Genomic DNA, 21,471 nt, shown 5'->3' with positions numbered 1-21,471 from the left:
GGAGGTGTTTATTTGGACACTGAATGATCACTTGTAGCGTAGATTCCTGATCATATGCGGGTTGAACTAGATGCCCTCTGAGATGCCTAATCATTATAGTCTATACATCAATTACTCAAAGAGTAAAGGCAGAGGGGAGGGCCAAGTATCCTAGCACTGGGATTCAGTGAAGATCATACAAAGACATGGAGGGGCTGGGATTTGTGTTAATGATGTGATCATGAATCTTGAAGCATTGAAGCAAATAAACTTTAAAAACAGCATTTTAGATTGAGTGTAGGCAACAGTGCCATACCATCTGAAGGCAGATCTTTAGCAATATTGTACCCTCTCAGTGGTGCCTCATCCCTTAATGTCAGTAGTCCAGGTTCATGCTTTTCCTCTTTCACCCTCCCTCCTCTCCAAGTCTGCTTTCAGGAGAGGCACTGATTTGGAGTCAGATTTGGGTTCAAGTCTGCCTTTGACACTTGTTAGCTTGTGACCTCAGCCAAGTCAACTCAATTCCCTGGCCTCCATTTTTCCATCCCTAAAAGGAGGAGTTTTGACTAGATGGTCTCTAAAGTCCCTCCCAGCTCTGGTTTTCTGTGTTCTAATGTTCTTTCCAGTTCTGCTGTTCTCTGTTCTAAGGTCCCTTCCACCTCTAATATTTGTGATCACTCACAACACACCCTCCCTTTAGGTTGGAATCCCAGCTTTGGTACTTTCTAGCTATGTGTCCTTTGGCAAGTCCCTTAAAATCTCTTTGCCTTCAGTTTCCTCGTTTACAAAATGAGGCTGTTGGACTGGATGACCTCTAAGTTCTTCTTGCTCTATATCCTATGGTTCTAAGTGCTGATGGAGAAATTGCAGTTAGCGGCTAGGGAGAAGACGTTTTGCCCAAGTTGGATCCCACATCATGCTATGCAGCCTGTAGCCAGCCAACCCTGCCTCAGGGCTTAGTTCTTTGGGGAAATGAGGGCATTTTATAATCATTTTGTTGCTCTTCCTACAAATGCATGTTATTCCCTACAAATGCATGTTATTCCCAAGGACCATGCATCCCTCTTTCCTCCCTCCCCTCCTCTGTAGAGTCATTATTTTCTATAGAAGGAGAATTCATCCCTCATCTCCTTGACCTGGTTATCTGTGTCTGCCTGTCTCACTCCTCAGAGACAGAAGTCACCGGAGGAGGCAGGCCAATGCTGGGCAAGGGGGCAGCCACTTTTCTGCTTGCAGTTCCATGTAGTGGAAAGGGCAGATACAGATACACTCAGAGGATGTTGGTTCTAATCTTGGCTCCGCTACTTACTAGCTGTATGACCCTGAGCAAATCTCTTTCCTTTTCTGGACCTCCTTATCTATAGAATAAAGGAGTTGTATTTGATGATTTCTAAAGTTGTTTAAGCTCTGACATGCTCTGTCCATAGTCCCTCCCAGCTCTGACATTTTCTATGTTCTCTGTTCTTAAGTCCCTCCCAGCTCTGAACTTCTCTGTTCTGAGGTCCCTCCCAGCTCTGATATTCTCTGTTCTCTGCTCTTTCATCCTAGCTCTAAATCTTCTGCCTTCCCACCTTTCCAGTCTCCTTATACTTTATTTCCCTTGTGACTGACTGACTCCACAAGGACTTGCAATTCCTCACACATGATGCTTCCTCTGCCACCTTTGTGCCTTTGTTCTGTCCACCGTAGCTGGACTTCTCTGGTTCCTTTTTTTCTGCCTTGGCCTTTATCAGTTCCTTAAGCTGTTAATGTCTCCCCTTTGGAATGACTACTCATCTACTCTGTAAAGATCTTGTATATGCCTCATTGTTTACACGTTGTCTCCTCCATTAGAATGCCAGCTCTTTGAGGGCCAGGGACTGTTTTTTGCTCTTCTCTGTGTCTCCACCAGGGGTTAGCAGAATGGGAAGGACCTAGTTTGGCATATAGTAAGTGCTTCATAAATGTTTGTTGACTGATTGACTTCCCTGAGGGCAAGACTTTAGTTTACTCCTCATCCTTCTCTCTTCTCTCACCCCAGCATAGAGCAATACTCAATAAAATCATGGGGATTCATTGGACATTTCTGGCTCCTTCTGTTTAATACCCCAGGGAATGGTTGGTTTATGTGGTTTGGGCCTGGGACAAGTCGTCCTGAGCTATCCTTCCAGTAGTCTTTGGGGAGGCATCAGGTTCTTCAGCTGTTCCTTTCAGTCTAGTGATCCAGGTGGGAAAGAAGAATATCAGCATCCAAGAAGAAATAATAATAAAAACTAGCATTTAAATAGCAGTTTAAGTTTGGCAAAGTACTTTACAAATATTAACTAATTTTATCTTGGATTTGAACTCAGGTTTTCCTGACTCCAGGTCCAGTGCTGTAGCCACTGTGATGCCTCATGGCCTTACGAGCTCACAGCTGGAAGGGACCTGGCTCAGATTACCCCACCCACTGCCAGAATCTATCACTGTTCCTCTGGATCACAAGCTTCCTTTATTGTTCTTTGAGTGTTCTGGGATTCCCTCTACAACATCTGCCAATGTTGTCATGTGATCATTCTGCTAGGGCTCAAATACCTCCAGTGTCAGGAAACACATAATCCCCAGAGTTAACTCTTTCCTTGGTTGGATAGCTCTATTATCAAGTTATTTCTTATGGTGAGCTGAAATCTGTACATTCCCACTCCCCTTTGTCCCCTAACTCCACTGAATCCAGATCTCCTCTCTGATGGTATACCAAATGAGCCCTGCTCTAGCCATGGTGCTGAATTGATAGTTAACTTGGTTTCTCATAAACTACTCTTCCTTATAGATATATCTACCCATGTCACTCCTTATCTCAAAAGTCTCCGGTGGTTTCTTGAAGAGTTCAGACTCTTCTGCCTAGGGCCAGCCTGCCTTTCCAGCTTTATCTCCTATCACTTCCCCTCCAGCGCTTGATGCTCTAGCCAGACTTGTGTAATGGTCTCTGATGCACACTCTGCATTTTCCTATTTACAAGACTTTGCACATTCTTCTCTATGCCTGGAATGTCCTCCCTGTCTTTCTTCACCTTTTTTTTTTTTTGAGTTTTTTTCCCCTACCCTTAACAACCCAATTCAAACACCACCCATCTTTCCAGGAAGCCTTCCCTCATCCCCTCAATTGGTAATGACTTTCTGCATTGGAGAGCCTTGTCTGCACTTCTCTATACTGTGTTTTAGCTGTCTGTGCTTGTGTCATACCCTCATTTGGACTGCGAGCTCCATGAGAGCGGAGCTTTTGGCCTGCATTTTCTGTGCCCGATCCCTCGTTTCCAGAGCGGCTGGCACCCCAGTACGTGCTCCTTGTTCCTGTCTGATCACTCATATCCTTGACTCCTACAGATCCTGTTTGGAGCCTGGGCTCAGTTTGTACTTTCAGCTAAGATCCTTCACATCCCACCTTATTCTTCTTTCTTTCTTTCTGCATGCCCATCTCTCAAACTTCCAGCCTCAAGTCTGCATTTTATGTGAAACCTTTCCTGTCTCCTCCCTCAGTTACTAGTTATTCCTCTCCCTATCACCACCTTCTCTTTTGAACATTCCTAAATATGTCCACGTTTGTTTTTCCCAGTAGATGCAAGCTAGCTCCTGGAAGGGAGGGACTGCTTCATTGTCTGTGTCTCCAGCACATAGCATAGGAAAATAGCACATAGTAGATGCTTAATAAATGCTTATTGATTAGTCCCTAGTTACAGATTCTCAAGGTCAGACCTTTATTTATAAGTAGTTAATCTTGGAAGCAAATTTTGTCTCTTTTTAAAGTTAGCACCTAAAATATCTTGCTTAATTACTTGTCTCTTTGATGTGACATTTCACACCCTTCCTCCAAGGAAGGGAGGAGCTCTTTGAAATGCTAACACTTCTTCAGCGCAGCAACTGGGATGCTCTGAGAGAGCTCTGGTACTTTGCCTTAATCCAAGAGGATATTTGTCCTTTCTCATCCTGGAGGGTGTGTGTTTAGGAAGGGGTCTGGGATTTGAAGTCAGGAGGCTTCTTAAATATCATTAGTCAAGCCCCCCTCATTTTATAGAGAAAACTGAGCCTGAGCTAGGGGAAGGAACCTTTCCAGTCAGAGGTTGGATGTAGATAATCTGAGCCTTGAACTGTGGTTTTCTAAAAATCCAGCGGTCTTGCCATTACAAATATTGCCTTGAGAAAATGGCTAACCACATTGGTAACATAAGCAAACACATCCCCAAGTTATTTGGATGACTTCTGGATGAAAGATTCTTTGTGGTTTTGATTGTCTTTACTCTCCTTGGTCTGGTTCAGTTGATGACATGGTTCTGAAACTTACCTGGGCCAAGGTGTCAAGTCCTGACAGTCATCTCCTTCCTTGCCCTTCATCCCCGTGTTAGCTTTTCTTCTCTCCTCCCCAGGAAGTCACGAGCCCTGATTTGTCCCTCCCACTGGCCATGACACAGGCAGGAGAGGGGGTGGTCCTTGGGGGTATTGGAGCAGGGGCTGGAGGTCCAGGCCCTGAATGCTGGAGCAAGCAGCAGATGATGGTGATATGTGGTTAGGACTAAATTCATTTTCCTGATCAGTATACCCTTCCATGTCTGGGCTGTTTTTGACTGCCTGGAACCATGAACTGACTTCTGTTGATTACTTTCTATTTATCCTGAATATATCTTGTTTGTACATAGTTGTTTACATGTTACCTTACCCTGTTAAATTGCGAGCTCCCTGAGGGCATAAGTCTTTTGCCTTTCTTTCTGTCCTCAGAGCTTAGCAGAGTGCCTGGCACATAGTAGGAGCTTAATAAATGTTTGCTGACTGAGTGACTGACTCCTCCACGCACCTGCTCTTGGCTACCCATGCCATGCAGAGGGTTTGGGGAATGATAAGGATAACCAGATAATCCTCTCTTGCATTTGTGTACATGTTGTGGTTTGCAAGGTGCTTTCTATACATTATTTCATCTGACCCCACCAGAGTCCTGTGAGCGGAAGGGATCTGCCCAAGGTTGCCTAAGGAGTAAGTGGCAGTGTTGAACTAGAATTCAAATCTAGTTTCCTAGTCCATTGGGTCTGTAGTCCAATTCTGGAGAAGGAGCCCTTCCATGTTAGACCCAGGGAGGCCAAGGGGTGAGGCTGGGGGTAGATATGATGCATCTGACATATCCCATGGAGGAGGGGAATAGATATCTCAGTTTGTCTTTGATGGGCCATGACTTTCCTACACCCTTCAGGGACTCAGTGTCCTAGGCTACCAGAGGCTCTCCTATCCAAGAGGAAAGGCTATGATCATTCTCATCCCTCTCAGGTGCTGAGGGCAAGATAGCTGAGCTGTCCTGGGCAGAGTGGGAATTGAGAGAAGGTGTTGCATGCTACAAAGCTCTCATGATGGAACTTTTGACATTGTGACAGCCCAGTAGGGGAAGGTATTTCTTCTCAGAGGTGTCTTCCTAGAGTTCATATCCCATCAAATCCTACAGGAAAGTCTTATAACCCTTCTATCTATCCTGTCCCTGCAAGGGGCCCTGCAAGAAAGAGGTTTATAGTAAGTGTGGATAATAATAACCATAGCTTATATTTCCATATTACTTTTTGGCTACAAAGGGTTGCACGTACATCATTTCACTTGATTCTTAACAATAGCTCTGTGAGGTAGGTGACATGTGTTATTAACCCATTTACAGATGAAGAAACTGAGTCCCAGAAAAGGGAGGGGACTGGCTTGGAGCTACACCTCTAGTAAGTAACAGAGCTGGGTTTCAAACTCTGGTCTCCCAACTTTGAATCCAGGACTCTTTCCCCTACCCCACACTGAATGTGACATCTCCAAACGTGCTTCCTATTCCCCATTCTCCACAATCCTTCCCTCTTGTCTGAGCAGCAGGAAGCCCAAGGAGCCCAGGAGAGAGTGTACAGGTTCTCCTCCTAGAATCTGTTGGGAGGTATGGGTCTCAGCCTTCTGCCCTTTTCCTACTTCCTCAGTCACATAATGGAGACGGACTGACTTCTTCTCCTCCTTGCTCTGCCATGCATACTAGAAATCTTCTTCCCACATATATGTGTACAGATACATATGCCACTTTGCAAACTTCTGCCTTTGCCCAGGATCTTTTTGCCAAAGGGCAGTTTGCTTTCACCATCTGTGACTGGCAAAAAAAGAAAAGGATGTGGTTCCCTGCAGAGAGAGATGGAGGGTTTCTCTCTACCTGTCCAGCAGTTTCCTCCAGGGGGCCACGTGGATTTGCCAAGGCTGGAGAGGAATTTGTGAGCTTCCCAGAAACCTGAGCCCTTCCCACTTATCCCTCTCCCCTGGCCCCATGTCACTTGAGCTACGGCAGCGCCTGGGTCTGAGGACCAAGATAGGGGACAGCTCATGGGATAGAACTTAGTTAAGCCTGGGGAACTCCAAGAATGTTTGAGCTTCCAGACTGTGGGCTAGTTATGCCTCTGGAAGCCAATCAAAGAATTCTAACAGAGAAGAAGAATCTAAGAGGCATCCTGTCTGAGGCAGGCTTTCCTCTAGCTTACAGTCTTCTCATCTTGAGTGCCTTTTTGACTGCCCCTTTCTGTGACCAATACTCTGATATATAGGGGAGGGTTGGGGACCCTGGGGTGAGAGGTGCCCTGGTCAGACTAGCGAAAAGTCAGCCTGGAAACTGGAGGAGCGTCGGTCCTTGGGGCTGGTCCGTGTCAGCATGGAGATCTGTGTGCTGAAGTTGGAGCCATTGCTAGCCACTGATGGGTGGTGGTACTTGAGGTCCGGGCCCAAGAATCGTTCCAGGCGCCACCGCCTCCATTTACGTTTGAATTCTGCCTGGACCTAGTGAGGTGGAAAGGTTGACAGGGGGAAGAGAAAGAAAGAGTCCTTTAGACACAGACATCATGAGGAAAAATGCTCAGACACTGATAGGGGTAACCAAGAGCCAGGGTGGCCTCAGTGGAGCATTCCTGGATGTCCTCTTCTCCATTTCTATGGAGGCTAGGACTAATTGTGGTTAAGAGAGCAGAGTAGAACTTTAAGTCAAATAGAATTTTGGCCTAAGGGGAGTAGGGAGCCACTAACAGGCAATATGGGGCACAGGATGTCATTCAAAGCCTGCTGTCTTTAGAAATATGTGGCTTTTCCTAACCTTTGACCAATCTTGTTTCCATGACCTTACATCAACCTACTCAATTATCTGGGACTAGTCACTTGGTTTGCAGATTATTTAAACCTTTGGGTTTATTCATTCCTTCATTCAACAAGAACCTATTGTGTATACTCTGCTCAGCATTGGAGAGAAACAAAGTTTAGTTGAGACTGTTGGTGAAGAAGGATCCAGCCTTCAGGGGAAAAAATGAGTTCTCATAAGAAGTTACTCTTTCAAGGAAAAGTCCACTTTACACATGGGGACCCCTTAGTGCCATTTATTCGTTCTATTGAGCTGTAAGCTCCCTGAGGTCAGGGACTTGAATATCTGGGGACTATTCCTTCTTTCCCCAATCCTACCTTTCCCATCCCTCTCAATCTCCTTACTTCCCTCCAGCTCTCATTTCTCCGTCCCTGAAGTAGTTTTTCCTTCTAGTCTTTTTGCTTTCTCTGAAGTAGTTTTTCCTTCTAGTCTTTTTGCTTTCTCATTGATCTCCTTCCTTCCTTTGACCTCATTACAGATTAATGTGCTTAATATGAGACTCTGCCTATACTAGGTACCTAATAAATGTTTGTTGAATCATTTTTTTTTTTTGCAGACCACTAATTACTAAGCAAAGAGGCAGAGATGTTTGAATGAATTAAATGAATGAGGGGAGAAGAGAGGCAGAAACACTGAAAGGTGAATTGTTTGGAGTTCCAACTTACTGAAGACCCATGAAAAATAATGATGTGTTTCAGAAAAAGTCATGAACTTAGTGGGGAAACCCACTTTACATATACTCGATTTATATATTCACCTTACAACCTACTTGTTTTACACAGCTTCACTTTACGTGCTCTTATTCAATTTTACCCAGATTTCACTCCAGGCTAGCCTTTCTGGACCCTGCCGCAGGCTACAGTAAAGGCTGCCCATATTTATTCCCATGTCACAGGATCACTCTGTCATCTTACCTCCCCGTTGAGGAAGCAGTACAGGACAGCCACCACAAAGCCCTGGGGAGAAAGGAGACAGGCCTTGAGAACTAGATTGGGTCCAGGAAGTCACAGAGCTCACCCTTAGCCCAAAGGTTGGTGAGGAAGGGGGCATGCACAGGCCAGTCTGGGACCTGAGATAGTCTAAGGAGCATGGGGGAATCATTTGAACCAGTTAAAGGGCTGGGAAACTAGGAATCAGGGGTATAGAAGATGAGGAAGGTTGGGATTTAGAGACTAGGGGAAAGAAGGAGGGAGTTGAGATGAAATATCTTTTTCCAAAAGCTACCCAGTCCATTGGACTCCTAATCATCAGAAAGAAAGGGAAGGGAAGGGGAAAGGAATAAGCATTTATTAAGTTCTTATTACATGCCAGGTGCTATGTTGTGTTGTAGAAATATTATTTAATTTGTTCTACCTCCCATTCCTTTTTACCACTCCCATTTTCTATTCCTACCTTCCCCATCCCTTTCAATCTCCTTACTTCACTCCGGCTCTCATTTCTCCATCCCTGAAGCAGTTTTTCCTTCTAGTCCTTTGATTTCAAATTGATCTCCTTCCTTCCTTCCTTCGACCTCATTACCGATTAACTTTTATTCCCCTCCATTCTCTGCTTCCTTCCTTTGCTCCATCTTCCTCCACACCTCTCTTCCTTCATGCCTTTCCATTTTGCTTTTCTCTTCAACTCCTCATCTCCTTCTATTGACCCCATATTCCTAAATCCTCTTGCTTTTCACCAGCCCTGAACTTCCTCCATCTCTTTTCAGTCCCTATCTCTCCATTTCCCTCCATCCTCTTCAGTTCTCTATCTGTGCCTTGGTGAGCCCAGTTCAAGCCCTCTGACCCATGGATGTAGGGTCTGGTTATCCAGGTGCAGCTACACCTGACTTCTTCCTTTGTTTTAGGGTCAATTTCCTGTTAAAGCCACCTTCCCCAGGTAGAAAGAAGGTAGAAAAGTCACCTTCACTCCTTCCCATCCCTCTCCCTCTTCCCCCTTCCCCAGTACATATTTCCTTGGGCAAAAGGCTGGAGCAGAGGGCCAGTTATAACCCTTTCCAAATTACAAGCTTGAATTAATTATTCAGGCTATAACAGTAACACTGAATTAAACTCTGGCCTTGAACCCACATCCATTGAAATCATCAGCAGTGTCCTTTCCCACTCAACCACCTCCTCAACCCTGGACAAATCCCTGACCTTGGCCCCAGAGTGAGCCCCCAACCTTGGACCCAGTTTTGTACCTGGAAAGAGCCCCAAATAAGCTCAAACACCATCTTCAATTCTTTCTTAAAGTTGTCTGGGAAGAAGGCAAACATGATATAGTGCACGCCAAAAAGCGGGATCAGCAGCAGTGTTGATTTGGCCAGTCTCCTAGGTACAGAGGTACAATGAAAGGGTCTGCTGGTGTACATATGTGTGTCTGATTAGGTATCTTCATTGCTTGAGAACTTTCCATGATTTCCTATTGTCTTCAGAATAAAGTCATAGGATTTTAGGATTTAAAACTAGGAGGGCTCCATAAAGATTGCCCACCCTAACTCCCTCATTTTAAATAATCCAGCCCTTTTGATTCCATAAACTTTGCCATACTACTTCCCCCATGGCTAAGGGTAAAGGTATAGGTAGAAAGGTTAGTTGGGTTATCAAAGACAAGTTACTTTTCTTGTAGACTGAGCCCTGGCCAAAAGACCGAGTGCTGTCCAAATATTAGAAGGGCTACCTTTGGAAAGAAGGATTAGATTTATTCTCCTTGCTGCCAGAGGGAAACAAACAAACAAACTAGAAGCAATGAGGGGAGAGGGCAAGGGGAAGAAGGGATAAAGTTGCAGAGAAACACATTTTGGTTCCATGTAAAGAGAAACTTCCTAACAACTAAAAATGTCCCAAAGTTGAACTGGATGCCTTAGTAGGTAGTGGATTCCCCATCATTGTAGATCTTCCACCAAGAGGCTGGATGATTACTTATTGAGGCTGTCATAGTAGACTCCTACTCAGAAAGAGGTTGGATCAGACACTTTCTGAGATCCTTTTCAGCAGCAGACATTTCAGTTGCTAATATTTCCCAGCTTGATGCATTATTACAGCTCTACCTCTTATTGTCTTTGTGACCTCAGGCAAATCTCTATTTTCTGGGGCTGTTTCTTGCTCGATAAAATGAATGGGTTGGGCTCGAAGATCTCTATGGCCTCTTCCAGTTCAAAATTCTGTGATCCCAGACTCTGTCTGCCCCTGCCAACCCACATCTCTCCCCTTGTCTCTCAGTATCACTCTCTAGACCTACACTCACAGGTCACCTCAGCAAGGACAGAGCTAATGTGACAAGGGCCTATCCACTCATATAAGGGCTCCATCATCCACAACTGACCCTGACTAACCTTTCCAACTTGGGATATCTATTACAGACAGCTGGGTAACACAGTGGATAGAGCACTGGGCCTGGAGTCAGGAAAACTTGAGTTCAAATCCAGCCTCAGGCACTTATTAGCTCTGGGCAAGCCACTTTTCCTTTGATTGCTTCAGTTTCCTCAACTGTGAATTGGGATAATAATGGCATCTACCTCTCAGGGTTATTGTGAGGATCAAATGAAATAGTATTTGTAAAGCGCTTAACATAGTACCTGGGAACACAATAAATGCTACATAAATGTTAGTTATTATTATTATTATTATCATCCTTTACTACAGCCCAAAGACTCAGTCAAATTTGCACCCAGGCCAGTCGTGGGAATGGAGGAGTCAGGACTCAAGCCTAGGTCTTCTCTTACTGTTCTGCCCTGCCTTAGGTGATGAAGTTTCCCTCATGAATACAACTACATTCCTTCCCTACCAGTGGTGGGCAGAGGGCAGCATTCGTTATCCTAAATGCTTGATATAGGGAAAAATACACTGGTTCCTTGTTCAGGGATCTCTAGACCTCTTCCATCTACCCTCCCTCTCTCTAGATTTCCTCATTCTGAGAGAACATCATTTCCCATCCCACATATGTAGGACTGTTTGAGACTGTATTAATTGGTTAGCTATTTCTAGAGGTGGCTGACAGGCTCCATGGAATAATGGAATTATGAGTAGGCAGGAGGTATAACTTGGGTGCACACGATCATTATGCCACCCAGTTTCACCAGGGTCACAGTTCCAAATAGGAGATGACCATTTCTCTTGCCCCTAAACCAGGTTGGTCTTGTTTTAATTAGACATATTTGGAGTAAAATGTGTTTGAACATATTTCATAGAATGGGAAATACCAGAATAAGAATAGGACCCTAGACTTACAAAACTGAATCACAGACTCAAAATCTGAAAATCATAGGAAGGAATCCCAGAATTCTAAAATCATAGAACAGAATACTAGAGTAGAATCTTGGAATCATAGAACAAAACCCTAGAGTCAAAATAGAATTCAGCATCCCAGATTCCTGCAAAGAAGACTTCAAGAGACTACTTGGTTCAAACTCTTGTTCTCACAGAAATGACTAATAAACTCCTTCTGCTCAGATGTTCATCCATTCCCTTCTGGGGAGATGCCCTGGGAATGAGACTATATATTCCTCCCTCTGTGGAAGAGGAAGTCGAGGAGCTTGGTAATCAGTACTGTGGACAACTCCAGATGTGGGTGGGGAGGGGAGAGGTGTCACCATACTCACCTATATTGGCTGGTCTCATTTCTCCCCATGTCTGGGGGGTGTAGCTTCTGAACCAGAATTCGGATGATGAGGATGAAGAAAATGAAGTTCACCTGTAGGGCCGGGGTTGGCCAAGTGGATGAAGGGGAATGGTGTGGTTAGGTACCCCTTTTTGCCTGGGGGGCCCCATATACCTGGGTGCTCTTCCATTTAATTTGAGTCCAAAGGGATACCTTGGCCTAAGAGAGAGCCCTTCTTTGCCATTTCTCAGTGGGGGAATGATAAAGTCTTGATCCACTGAGGACTGATGTTATATAGATAATAGACTGGTACAGTAGAAAAGAACCCTGGACTTGGGAATCTGAACACACAGGTTCTATCACTTACTAGCTGTGTGATCCAGGGTAAATTACTTTTCTCACCTGTGAAATGTGGACACTTCCCCATGCACTGCCTATCTCACAAGGTAGTTGTGAGGAAATCATTCTGCAAACCTCCAAGAGCTATGGAAATGTGGTATGTTGTTGTAAGTGACATTATTTTTGGTTATTAATCCCCAGGAACCCCAGGTGCAGAGAATCTGCCTAGTTCTGTCCCCTTAGGGATCAGGAGGGGCTCTCAGCTTCTAGAAAGGGCTGGGACCTTACCAATATAGAGGCCAAAATGGGTGCCTTAATGATCCACCAGTATGGAGACTGAATGGTGTGCCAGCAACTGCAAATTAGGAAAGGGGACTCAGAGAAGGCTGGAGACTTGAGGGAAGTTAAAGCATCCCATGACCCTCCCTTCATAAAAGTGGCTTTTCCTAGCTCCAAGTGGTTCCCAGGGCTCATCTCCCCTCCCCCAGTGGTGGGAGCCATCGAGGTATTATATGATCATGGGCAAATTTTTTTTTGGTTTGGGGGCCTCAGCTTCTCCATCTGAAAAATAGGGTTAAAACTTGCACCACCTATCTCATTGGTCTAGGAGGGGAAAATTGTTACCTATCCCTCCTCAAAATTCTTCTTTCCCCAAGGCCCTGCTCTCAAAATCTCTGATATATTCATTTACAATGAAGTATTAGTGACTGATAATAGACCTTCCTCAGGTCTATTTGCTTCTTAGAACCACAGAAGAAATGCCTAGCAGCCATCTAGGCATAACATATAAATATCCATAGCTCTGACTTCTGTAGTGCTTTTATGTTTACAGTTCTTTACTCACAACAATTATATGACTTAGGCAGAGAAGTAGGATTAGCATCCTCATTTTACAAATGAGGAAACTGAGGCTCAGAATGAAGAATCAATTTTCTTAAGGTCAGGTGGCGAATGTTATCAGATCTGGGATTTGAACCCAAGACTTCTGACTCCAAGCAAAGGGTTCTTTCCACTAACCCATGTTATCTCTTATAGTTAGAGCTATTCAGGAGGGACCCCATAGATAGAATCGTTAGCCCTTTAGAGCTGTCAGGGAATTTAAAAGTCTGGCCTTATTTTAAAGGAAAGGAGACTGAGCCCCAGAAAAGAAAGGGAAGGAAGGAGCCCAAGGTCACAGAGGGATTCAGTGGCAGCCTTGGGATCCCTAGTTCTGGGACTTCTCCCACTACACCACAATGCCTCCAGTATGACAGAATTCTTTCCAGACTAGTTCAGGGACTCAGGTCCTGTTAAACAGGGAGCTAGAGGTTCTGGAGACCCAGGTAGGGGCAGGCCAGGTGATTCCACTGATCAAGGGATATCCCATACTAAGCAAAAGACCCAGGCCAAAGAAAGTGAAGGAAATCCATTTTCTGAGTTGGATGGAAAAGAGCTCCTTTTAGGGAAGGGAAGAAGGGAATCCACAGATGAGTAAGATGTGTGCTCACCCAATGTTGTAAAAATGGAGTCTGGTGAGTGCCCATGAAGTGATGAACAAGCCAGGGACCCCTGTGGATGAGAGAGAGGGTAAGGGGAGGAAGGGAGGGAGGAGAGAGAGAGAGAGAGAGAGAGCAGAGAGAAAGAAAGAGAGAGGGACACACACACACACACACAGACAGAGAGACAGAGAGACAGAAAGACAGAGACAGAGATAGAAGAAAGAGGAAGAGGAGAAAAGAGACACAGAGAGAGGAAAGAAGAGAGATGAGAGGAGAGAGCAAAGAGAGAAATGAGAGGCAGAGACAAACACTGGGAGTTAATTTATTCCCTGAATCCAAGACCAGCCCCTTGTCACCCACCCCACTAGGAAGTAGCCTAATTTAGGGAGGAGTAGGAGAATGTCCCTAGGGCCCAACTTGGGCCAGACAGACACCAACAGTCATCAGTGCTTTGCAGGTGAGTATTCTGATGACTGATTATCCCCCCTGGATACTCTTCTATCAGAGCTTCAGTCTTCTCCTTAGTCTGGTTAGGACCCTTGGCCTCAACCTGGAACAGGTCCCTGAGGCCAAGCCCTGGGGGAAATGGAGGAAAGAGTGGAAGAGGTATAGACAGAGCTAAGGGGAGATAGGGAGGGAGGGGGAGACGATAGAGAGAGGCAGAGAGGGAGAGAAAGAAAGGGAGAGAGAGAGAGAGAGAGAGAGAGAGAGAGAGAGAGAGAGAGAGAGAGAGAGAGAGAGAGAGAGAGAGAGAGAGAGAAGAGACATATAAAGTCTAGAGAGGCAGAGAAGAGGTGAGACAGAGACAGACAATAGACAGACAAAGACAGTGTGAGAGGAAGGAGACACGACGACAGAGCAAGAAAGTGAGTGTCAGAGCAAAGTGGAAGTGGAAGGAGGCATGAGGCTCCCATCCTTGTCCCCCCATTTTAGGGGAGGGGCTCTCCAGGTCACCCAAAGGCTTCTCCATGTACAGAAATGAGGCGGACTCAAGCTCAGGAGATGCACCTAGAGTGAGCTGTGTCCAAGAGTTTGTTCAATGGGGTGACAGGTAAGGTTGACTGAAGGCACTCCCTTCCCATTTGACGACCACACACCCCTGGAACAGGCAGGATCCAATTAGGATTAGCAGCAAATTAGGTATCAAGCTAACCAGTCTCAGCAAACAATGACAGGTTCTGCAAACAGTGACATGAACATGGCCACTTTTTTGACTATAAGACAGATTTGAGGGAGGAAGAAGGGAAGGGAATAAACAATTAAGATCCTACTATGTGCTAGGCACTGTGCTAAGCATTTTACAAATACTATTTTGTTTAATTCATTACAAGGATTATCTCTTGAGGAGAAATACACTTTCTCAAGTCCAGGGAAAATTTGAACTTGATATCAGTGATCTCAAAGACAGAGGTCTTTGATACCTTTGGTGTAGATGGCAGGGGAATAGGATCCCTGGTAGGCCAATTCTTACCTGGTGATATCATCCCTCAGCATTCCCAATCTCTGGAACCATGGGAGGTTGCTTTCCTTCCCCGCACCTCAAACCCAGTGCCCTGGATTTTGTGAGGGAGGACCCCATCTCATAGCACTCCCTCCCATCCCACCCAAGTTCTTACATACCCCAGCCAATGAGGATGTACCACCAGAAGTATTTCCGTTCAGAGAAGAAGGAGATGGCCAGCAGGGTGTGAAGGTAGAGGCCTTCTACCAGCAGCCAGAAGAAGTTGGCCATGACGCAGTATTGGAAGAATACCATGGTGGCTTTGCAACCTACCTGCAAGACATGGGACAAGGTCATTAAAGGACTAGGGGATGAGTGGCATGAGGCAGGGGGCAGGGCAGGGAAAGAAGTGGGGGATGGAGGGACAGAGAAAAAGAGACAGGGAAGGGGAGGGAGAGAGAGGTATGGGGAGACAGACAGGGAGGGAGAGATAAGGAGAGGAGGGGGAGATACGGAGATAGAAAGAGTGGGGGAAATAGGGAGAGGGACGGAGAGATAGGCAGAGGGAGGGAAAAGGAAGGAGAGAGGGACAGGGAGAGATAGGGAGAAGGAAGGAGAGGGAGAGAGACGGACGAGATGGAGAGATAGAGAGAGGACATGTGTTTTACATTGAGAGAGGCCAAACAAAGTGGGTGAGGTGTGTATCTGATAGGTCTATAGCCGAGGTTCTCAAATTTATTTGGCCTACTGCCCCCTTTAAAAAAAATTACTCAGCACCCCTCTGGAAATCTTTAACCCTTTAATGTTTTGATTTTTCCTTTAAAATTTGCATCATTTCAAAAAATATAAAATATGTATTTTTTAAATGACACATCTTATATTTAATAATTTATTGTAAATTTGTCATTTTTTTCTGCACTGAAATTTTGATTATGCAATATTGTGTCATGCAACCATATAGCACTGTATTTTTTTAATGATTCACCATTTTCTTTATTTGTACAAAATATTGAATAGAATAATCATACCCTGACTGGGAAAAGATGGTAGTTTAGGGTTTAAACAAGTCCTTCTGTCCTGAAGCATCTATTTTGAAGGCTTGGGACTAGCAGCTTTAGCCCCAGAATCTTTGGGTTTGGACTCAGCAGGCTTAGCACCCTTGGAATCACTGGGCTTTGTGGCCTTGGAATCACTGGGCTTTGTGGCCTTGGGATCAGACTTGGCGACCTTGGCTTCAGATTTGCTGGGTTTGGGGCCAGATTTGGTAGCCTTGGGATCAGACTTACTGACCTTGGTGGCAGACTTGGCAGCCTTGGGGTCAGTGGGCTTGGCAGCCTTGGGGTCAGGCTTCATGACACTGGGGCCTGGCCGTTTGATGCCGACTCTAGGGCCTGGGTGCTTGGTGGCCATCTTATGGCCAGCACGCTGGACACTGGCCTTGGGGATCTTGGGCCTGAGGAGCTTGGCCTTGGAGGCTGTGGTGCTCAGGGCCTTGATGGCCTCTGCTCGTGCTGTGATGGCTTTGGCGTTGTTGGTCTGCATCTTCTTCAGCCCCTTCTTCTTATGTTTCTTGGCAAAGCACATGTTTCTCAGAAACTTGGGGTCAACCCTTTCAGAGACTCGTAACTCTGTGACCTAGGTTTCTTGATGCCATTTCTGTGCCATTTTCGTGATTGATTATGGGTGGTATGGTTCTTAGACTTAGCCATCTTTACACCACAGCCTGTGCTAACAGGCACTCCACCGACCGGAAGAGGCCAAAGTGAGAGAGAGAAAGCTGTAGCATTGTGTTGTAAACAGGTCATTTCATACATATATTCCTGCTGTTACGTGCTGGACTTTCTGACAATGTGTGACTTGCTTGCCTGCCAACACTTGCTTGTTAAGACCTGTTGGTGGACTTGACCACCGATAGGCAATAACATGCATTTTGTGTGTTTATTTGGAAAATAATGTAATCACTATGACTTTAACTCTGTTACAAACAGATGAAACGTGTGAATAGTTTTTCAAAATTTTCTTCTCTTCTTTCCTTATGCTTCCACAGCCCCCTTATTTTTATTTAATGCCCCCCAATTGCACCCTAGGCTACTATTGCCCTGGATCATTCCAGCACCCACCCCGAGGGTGGTATCACCCACTTTGGGAACCTATGCCTGTATTGATCCCACCGTGACTTACATTTCCCCTCACCCCTGTTATCACCTACAACTGATTTAGCTTCTATTATCAGTATTATTTTTCAGGGTACACACTTAGATATTGTTTTCCTTTTAAATAAGTCTCACTTTAGAGGTGTGGCCTATAGTTTGTGGTGGATATGTGTGTATTAGGCTTACATAGCCCATGTATTGATGGTGTGCTTGTATACTGGGGGCTGGGGTTTGCGTGGTATGGGGTATGAAGAATGTGTGAGAGAAAGCTATTGAGAAAGAGAGATAGAGACTCCTCTCTTTGGAATTACAAATTCTTCCCAATCTGGCTCCAACCTAACTTTTCCAATTTGTTTTTGTGTTATACCCTCCTCATTCATTATTTTCTGTCTAGCTTGGCCTGGTTGCTGTTCCCTATATGTAACCCTGGTTTTTCCCTATGCCTAGAATGTCTTCTGTCTTCACCTCAGTCTCTTGGAATCCTTGGCTTCCTCCAAGGTTCAACTCAAGTGTCTCCTCTAACATGAGGCCTTTCCCAGTCCCCTCAGTTGTTCGTACTACTCCCCATTCACCTCCTGCCTTATCCTGGCCACCAAAACGGCTTTGTACAAATTTCGTACCACCAAGTGTATCTGTGTACACATTGTTCCCCCTTCCCTGGAAGACTATAAGCTCTTCAAGGGCAGATACTGTTTGATTTTTTATTTTTGTATTCTTAGTGCCTGGAACATAGTAGTTGCTTAATAAATGTTTGTTGAATCAAACTGAATATGGGGAGAGACAGAACAGAAAGAGACAAAGAGAGAGAAGGAGACTGAGAAAGAATAGAGAGACAGAGGAGAGAGAGAGAGAGAGAGAGAGAGAGAGAGAGAGAGAGAGAGAGAGAGAGAGAGAGAGAGAGAGAGGAGAGAGAGGAGAGAGGAGAGAGAGAAAGACAAGACAGAAAAGAGAAAAAACCAGAGAGAGGTAGAGATAGAGAGCAGAGACAGATAGAGAGGAGAGAGAGAACAGACAGAGAGACAGAAGGGAGAGAAACAGAGAGGAGACAGAACAGAGAGATAGAGAGATGGAAAGAGAAAGAACAGAAAGACAGAGGAAGAGAACAGAGAGAAACAGAGAGAGACAGAGAAAGAGAACAGAGACACACAGAGAATAGAGACAAAGAGAGAGAAAAAGACAGAACAGAGAGACACAGAGAGGAGGAGGGAAGGAGAAAGAGAGGGAAGAAAAAAAAAAGAGAAACAGAGAGATGGAGAGAGATGGGAGATATGGGGAGACAGATGAAGAGAAAAGGAAAGGGAGAGGGGGACAGAGAGGGACAGAGGGGGACAGAGGGAGACAGCTAAGAAGACAGAGAAAAAAAGGAATGACAGGAGGGAAGAAGAAGGGCATAAAATAGAGCTGAGACAGAAAGTGAGAGATGGAGTGGGAAAGGCAGAGAGATGTGAAGGGAGAAGACTAGGTTAAGGAGAGGCAGAAATATGAAGAGACAGATTGAAAGAGACAGACAGACAGAGAGATAACAGAGACAGAGAGACAACAGAGAGAGATAGAGACAGAGATAACCAAGAAGATAGACAAAAATATGGAGGCAGAGAGAAATGGGGGAGAGCAGACATTAAGAGATAGGGAGAGAGTTAAAAAGGATGTTGGAAATGAGGGGTACCCAGAGCCCCCCAATCTTGGCTTCAGAAATTCCTCGTGTAACAGTTTTAGTTCCCCTAGGGATTTTGTCTGCCCCTTACTGAGCCTGGGACACATTCTTCATGCTCCATGACTGGGAAGACGACAGTGTCTTTGAGGAAGACAGCAACTGCCCGAAGGATGAAGGATGTGAACAGGTGCATGTGGATGTAGTTGCGGGTGCAGTGCAGCTTTCTGTGGGCAGCAAAAGGGCAAAGATCATCCTGCCTGTCCCAGATCCTTCCTTCCCTCCTTCCTCCCCTCTCCCAAGCCATCCTGGTTAGCTTTTCACCACTTCCAGACCACAGATCATCCAAGACCCTCTACTGACCTCCTCCAGTACAGAAGCATTCTGCGGGTTTGGTTTTCTAAATGATTTCTGGTTTAATCCTGATAACATGGGGTAGGGAGATATAAAGGACCCAAAAAAACTACTCTTAAATACCAGCTCTGATCCTGGGCAGGAATCCCCTCTATAAATGCCTCAACCAAATAGTCACAGCAGCCACTGCTTGAAGACTTCCAGAGACAGGGAGCTCTATCTTCCCAAGATGGCCCAGTCCATTTTTGGACACCTCTAATTGTCATTAAGTTTTCTCATACACAGAGCCCAAATCTGCCTCCCCCCCCCCCCACCCCATAGCTTTCCCTGTTGGTCCTAGTTCTTTCTGGAGACAAGCAGAACAATTTCACCCCATGAGGCTGTCAACAAAGGCTGGATCTGGGTAAGAGCCAACATGGTATGGTAGACAGAGCACTCAATTTAGTGGAGTCAGAGGACCTGAATTCAAATTCACCCTCTGACACTTAACTAGCTGTGTGACCTTGGATGAGTCTTTCTCCCATTTTGGCTCTCAGTGTCCTTACCCATAATTATCATCATCATCATCATCATCACCATCATCACCATCATCATCATCATCATTAGCATAGCTAGTATTTATATAGCACTTTAAAGTCTGCAAAGCACTTTACAAAGATTATCTCATTTAACTCTCATAACCTCTGTCTTCTTAGCTCTAATCTGTGAGGTAGATGCTGTTATTATCCCCATTTTACAGATAGGGAAATCGAGGCTAAGAGAGGTTAAGTGACTTGCTCAGGGTCACATGGTCAGTCACTCTCTGACTCCAGGTCTAGTGCTTTATGCACTGTGCCATTTGGGTGCCCAGGAAGTGAAGGGTCTCAGTGAGATATGATCTCTAAGGTTTCATCTTGCTCTAGATCCTCTCACTCTCTGGCTATAGCACCAGGCTCTCTATTCCTGGTCATTCCAAGATCTTTGCAACCCTCTACCTTTGCCCGCGGATAAAACCATTGTACTCCTTGTTTGCAAAGTCCATTATTTGCAAAGCCTGGGACTCGTGAGTCAGGCTGCAAAGAGGGAAGAGGGCAGAAGTGGCTTGATTCATCACCCACCATCCCTGGAGCTAAGTGGGAAGGGTGTGAGGGCTTCAGCTCCTGTTAGGAGGAAGCATTGGAGGTGGTCTTAGAGATCTCACTCCCTCTTCTCCTATACTCCTCTCCCTCCCTTCTCCTCATCCCCCTGCCCCCCACCCCCCGACCCCAGCCTCACCTGAACACACACAGGATGACCATGGCTATGGTGAGTGCACTGAGGGAGAGGCTGTGGCCTATAGTGTATCCAGTCTTCAGAAAGCCAAAGAAACTCTGCTTCATGTGAAAAAGGGAGGTGGGAGGAAAGAGAAGTGCATTAACAAAATGATGGCTTTTTGGGAGTTGGGGAGAGTTAGGCCCAGCTTTACTCCTCCCAAGTTGCCCCACCACACATCTAAAGCTGCCTCACCCCACCAATAATCATCATGAGAGACCTGGGCCCTGCTACTCACTAGTAGTGTGATCTTGGGTGAGTCTTTTTCCCTACTCAGACCTCTGTTTCCCCATCTGTAAAATGAGGAGGTTGGACCAGATTATTTCTAAAGTTTGATTTCCAACTTTGAAGTTCTATGCTTCTGTAATTTTGGGGGGATTATTGTCTATTTTAGACAATGCATATCATCACAGTCACATATCCACCCTGTCAGAATGTGTCATTGACTGTTGGCTGAATACAAGAAACTACTTTCCTGGTTGCCCTTATCATCCAGGCCTCAGAGTGAAATGCCCAACATGTACTAAGTGTAAGTCTCCTGGAGCCGCTCCCCAGTAGAAGGCTCCGTCCTTTGAATTGACAAATGGTCTTGTAAACTATGCATTCCTTGAAGGCAGGGATGCTTGTCTTCTGGAAAGACCACACCTTCCCTATGGCAGGTATTTGATAAATATATATTGTATTTGTGGACCACAGATACTGTGGTCCTAATGTACTTCACAAAGTTATTCTGAGGAAAGGTAAGGCTAAAAAGTTCTGTTGAAAAGTGACTTCTAATTTTCATTATCTATACCCTAAGCTTTCTGACCATTGAATAACAGAAGAACTTGCTGCCTGCCTGCCTGCCAATTTTGGTTCAGGGAAGAGAATGTCAGCTACTTACCCCTTTCTGGTATGAAGGAAAAGAAAATCAAAGGAAAAGGGAAAAATAATAAGCAGCTTCCTCTTTCCTGACCAACTGCCCCTTCCCCAAAAGCTCATTAGGCCATGGAATTGGGTTGAGTTTGGTAAGGGAGATAACCACAAAAATGCAAAGATGTCCCTTCTGCCCAGGGAGTGGGGGGTCAGTGTGGTGAAGGG

At 45.3% G+C, this 21,471-nt stretch overlaps 2 protein-coding genes across 3 annotated transcripts in view; both read right to left on the bottom strand.

The window, feature by feature from the left end:
* Positions 1 to 5,494: 5,494 nt before the first annotated feature.
* VIPR1 (vasoactive intestinal peptide receptor 1) overlaps positions 5,495 to 21,471 on the bottom strand; it is an 88,136-nt gene continuing 72,159 nt past the window's right edge. Inside the window, exons 5-13 of one of the 2 annotated variants that reach the window (XM_020999207.2) lie at positions 20,356 to 20,453; positions 18,842 to 18,974; positions 15,123 to 15,276; positions 13,512 to 13,572; positions 12,313 to 12,379; positions 11,687 to 11,778; positions 9,287 to 9,416; positions 8,025 to 8,066; positions 5,495 to 6,758 (exon numbers count right to left, since the gene is read on the bottom strand). In XM_020999207.2, coding sequence (XP_020854866.1) covers positions 6,567 to 6,758; positions 8,025 to 8,066; positions 9,287 to 9,416; positions 11,687 to 11,778; positions 12,313 to 12,379; positions 13,512 to 13,572; positions 15,123 to 15,276; positions 18,842 to 18,974; positions 20,356 to 20,453 — 969 coding nt within the window. In that variant the 3' untranslated portion in view covers positions 5,495 to 6,566. The remainder of the gene's footprint in view (positions 6,759 to 8,024; positions 8,067 to 9,286; positions 9,417 to 11,686; positions 11,779 to 12,312; positions 12,380 to 13,511; positions 13,573 to 15,122; positions 15,277 to 18,841; positions 18,975 to 20,355; positions 20,454 to 21,471) is intronic. The other variant, XM_020999208.2, reaches the window with a different exon arrangement.
* Positions 15,951 to 16,720, bottom strand: LOC110217057 (uncharacterized). The gene is given in 2 exon segments (XM_078152404.1): positions 15,951 to 16,550; positions 16,553 to 16,720. Coding segments are annotated over 2 exon segments (621 nt in total). The 5' UTR covers positions 16,653 to 16,720; the 3' UTR covers positions 15,951 to 16,029.

The sequence above is a fragment of the Phascolarctos cinereus genome, unplaced genomic scaffold (assembly GCF_003287225.1).
Source record: "Phascolarctos cinereus isolate Bilbo 61053 unplaced genomic scaffold, phaCin_HiC Scaffold_4;HRSCAF=312, whole genome shotgun sequence".
NCBI classification, from domain to species: Eukaryota; Metazoa; Chordata; class Mammalia; order Diprotodontia; family Phascolarctidae; genus Phascolarctos; species Phascolarctos cinereus.
Note: the sequence above shows the minus strand (reverse complement) of the source record. Positions and strands in the feature narration are given on the sequence as shown.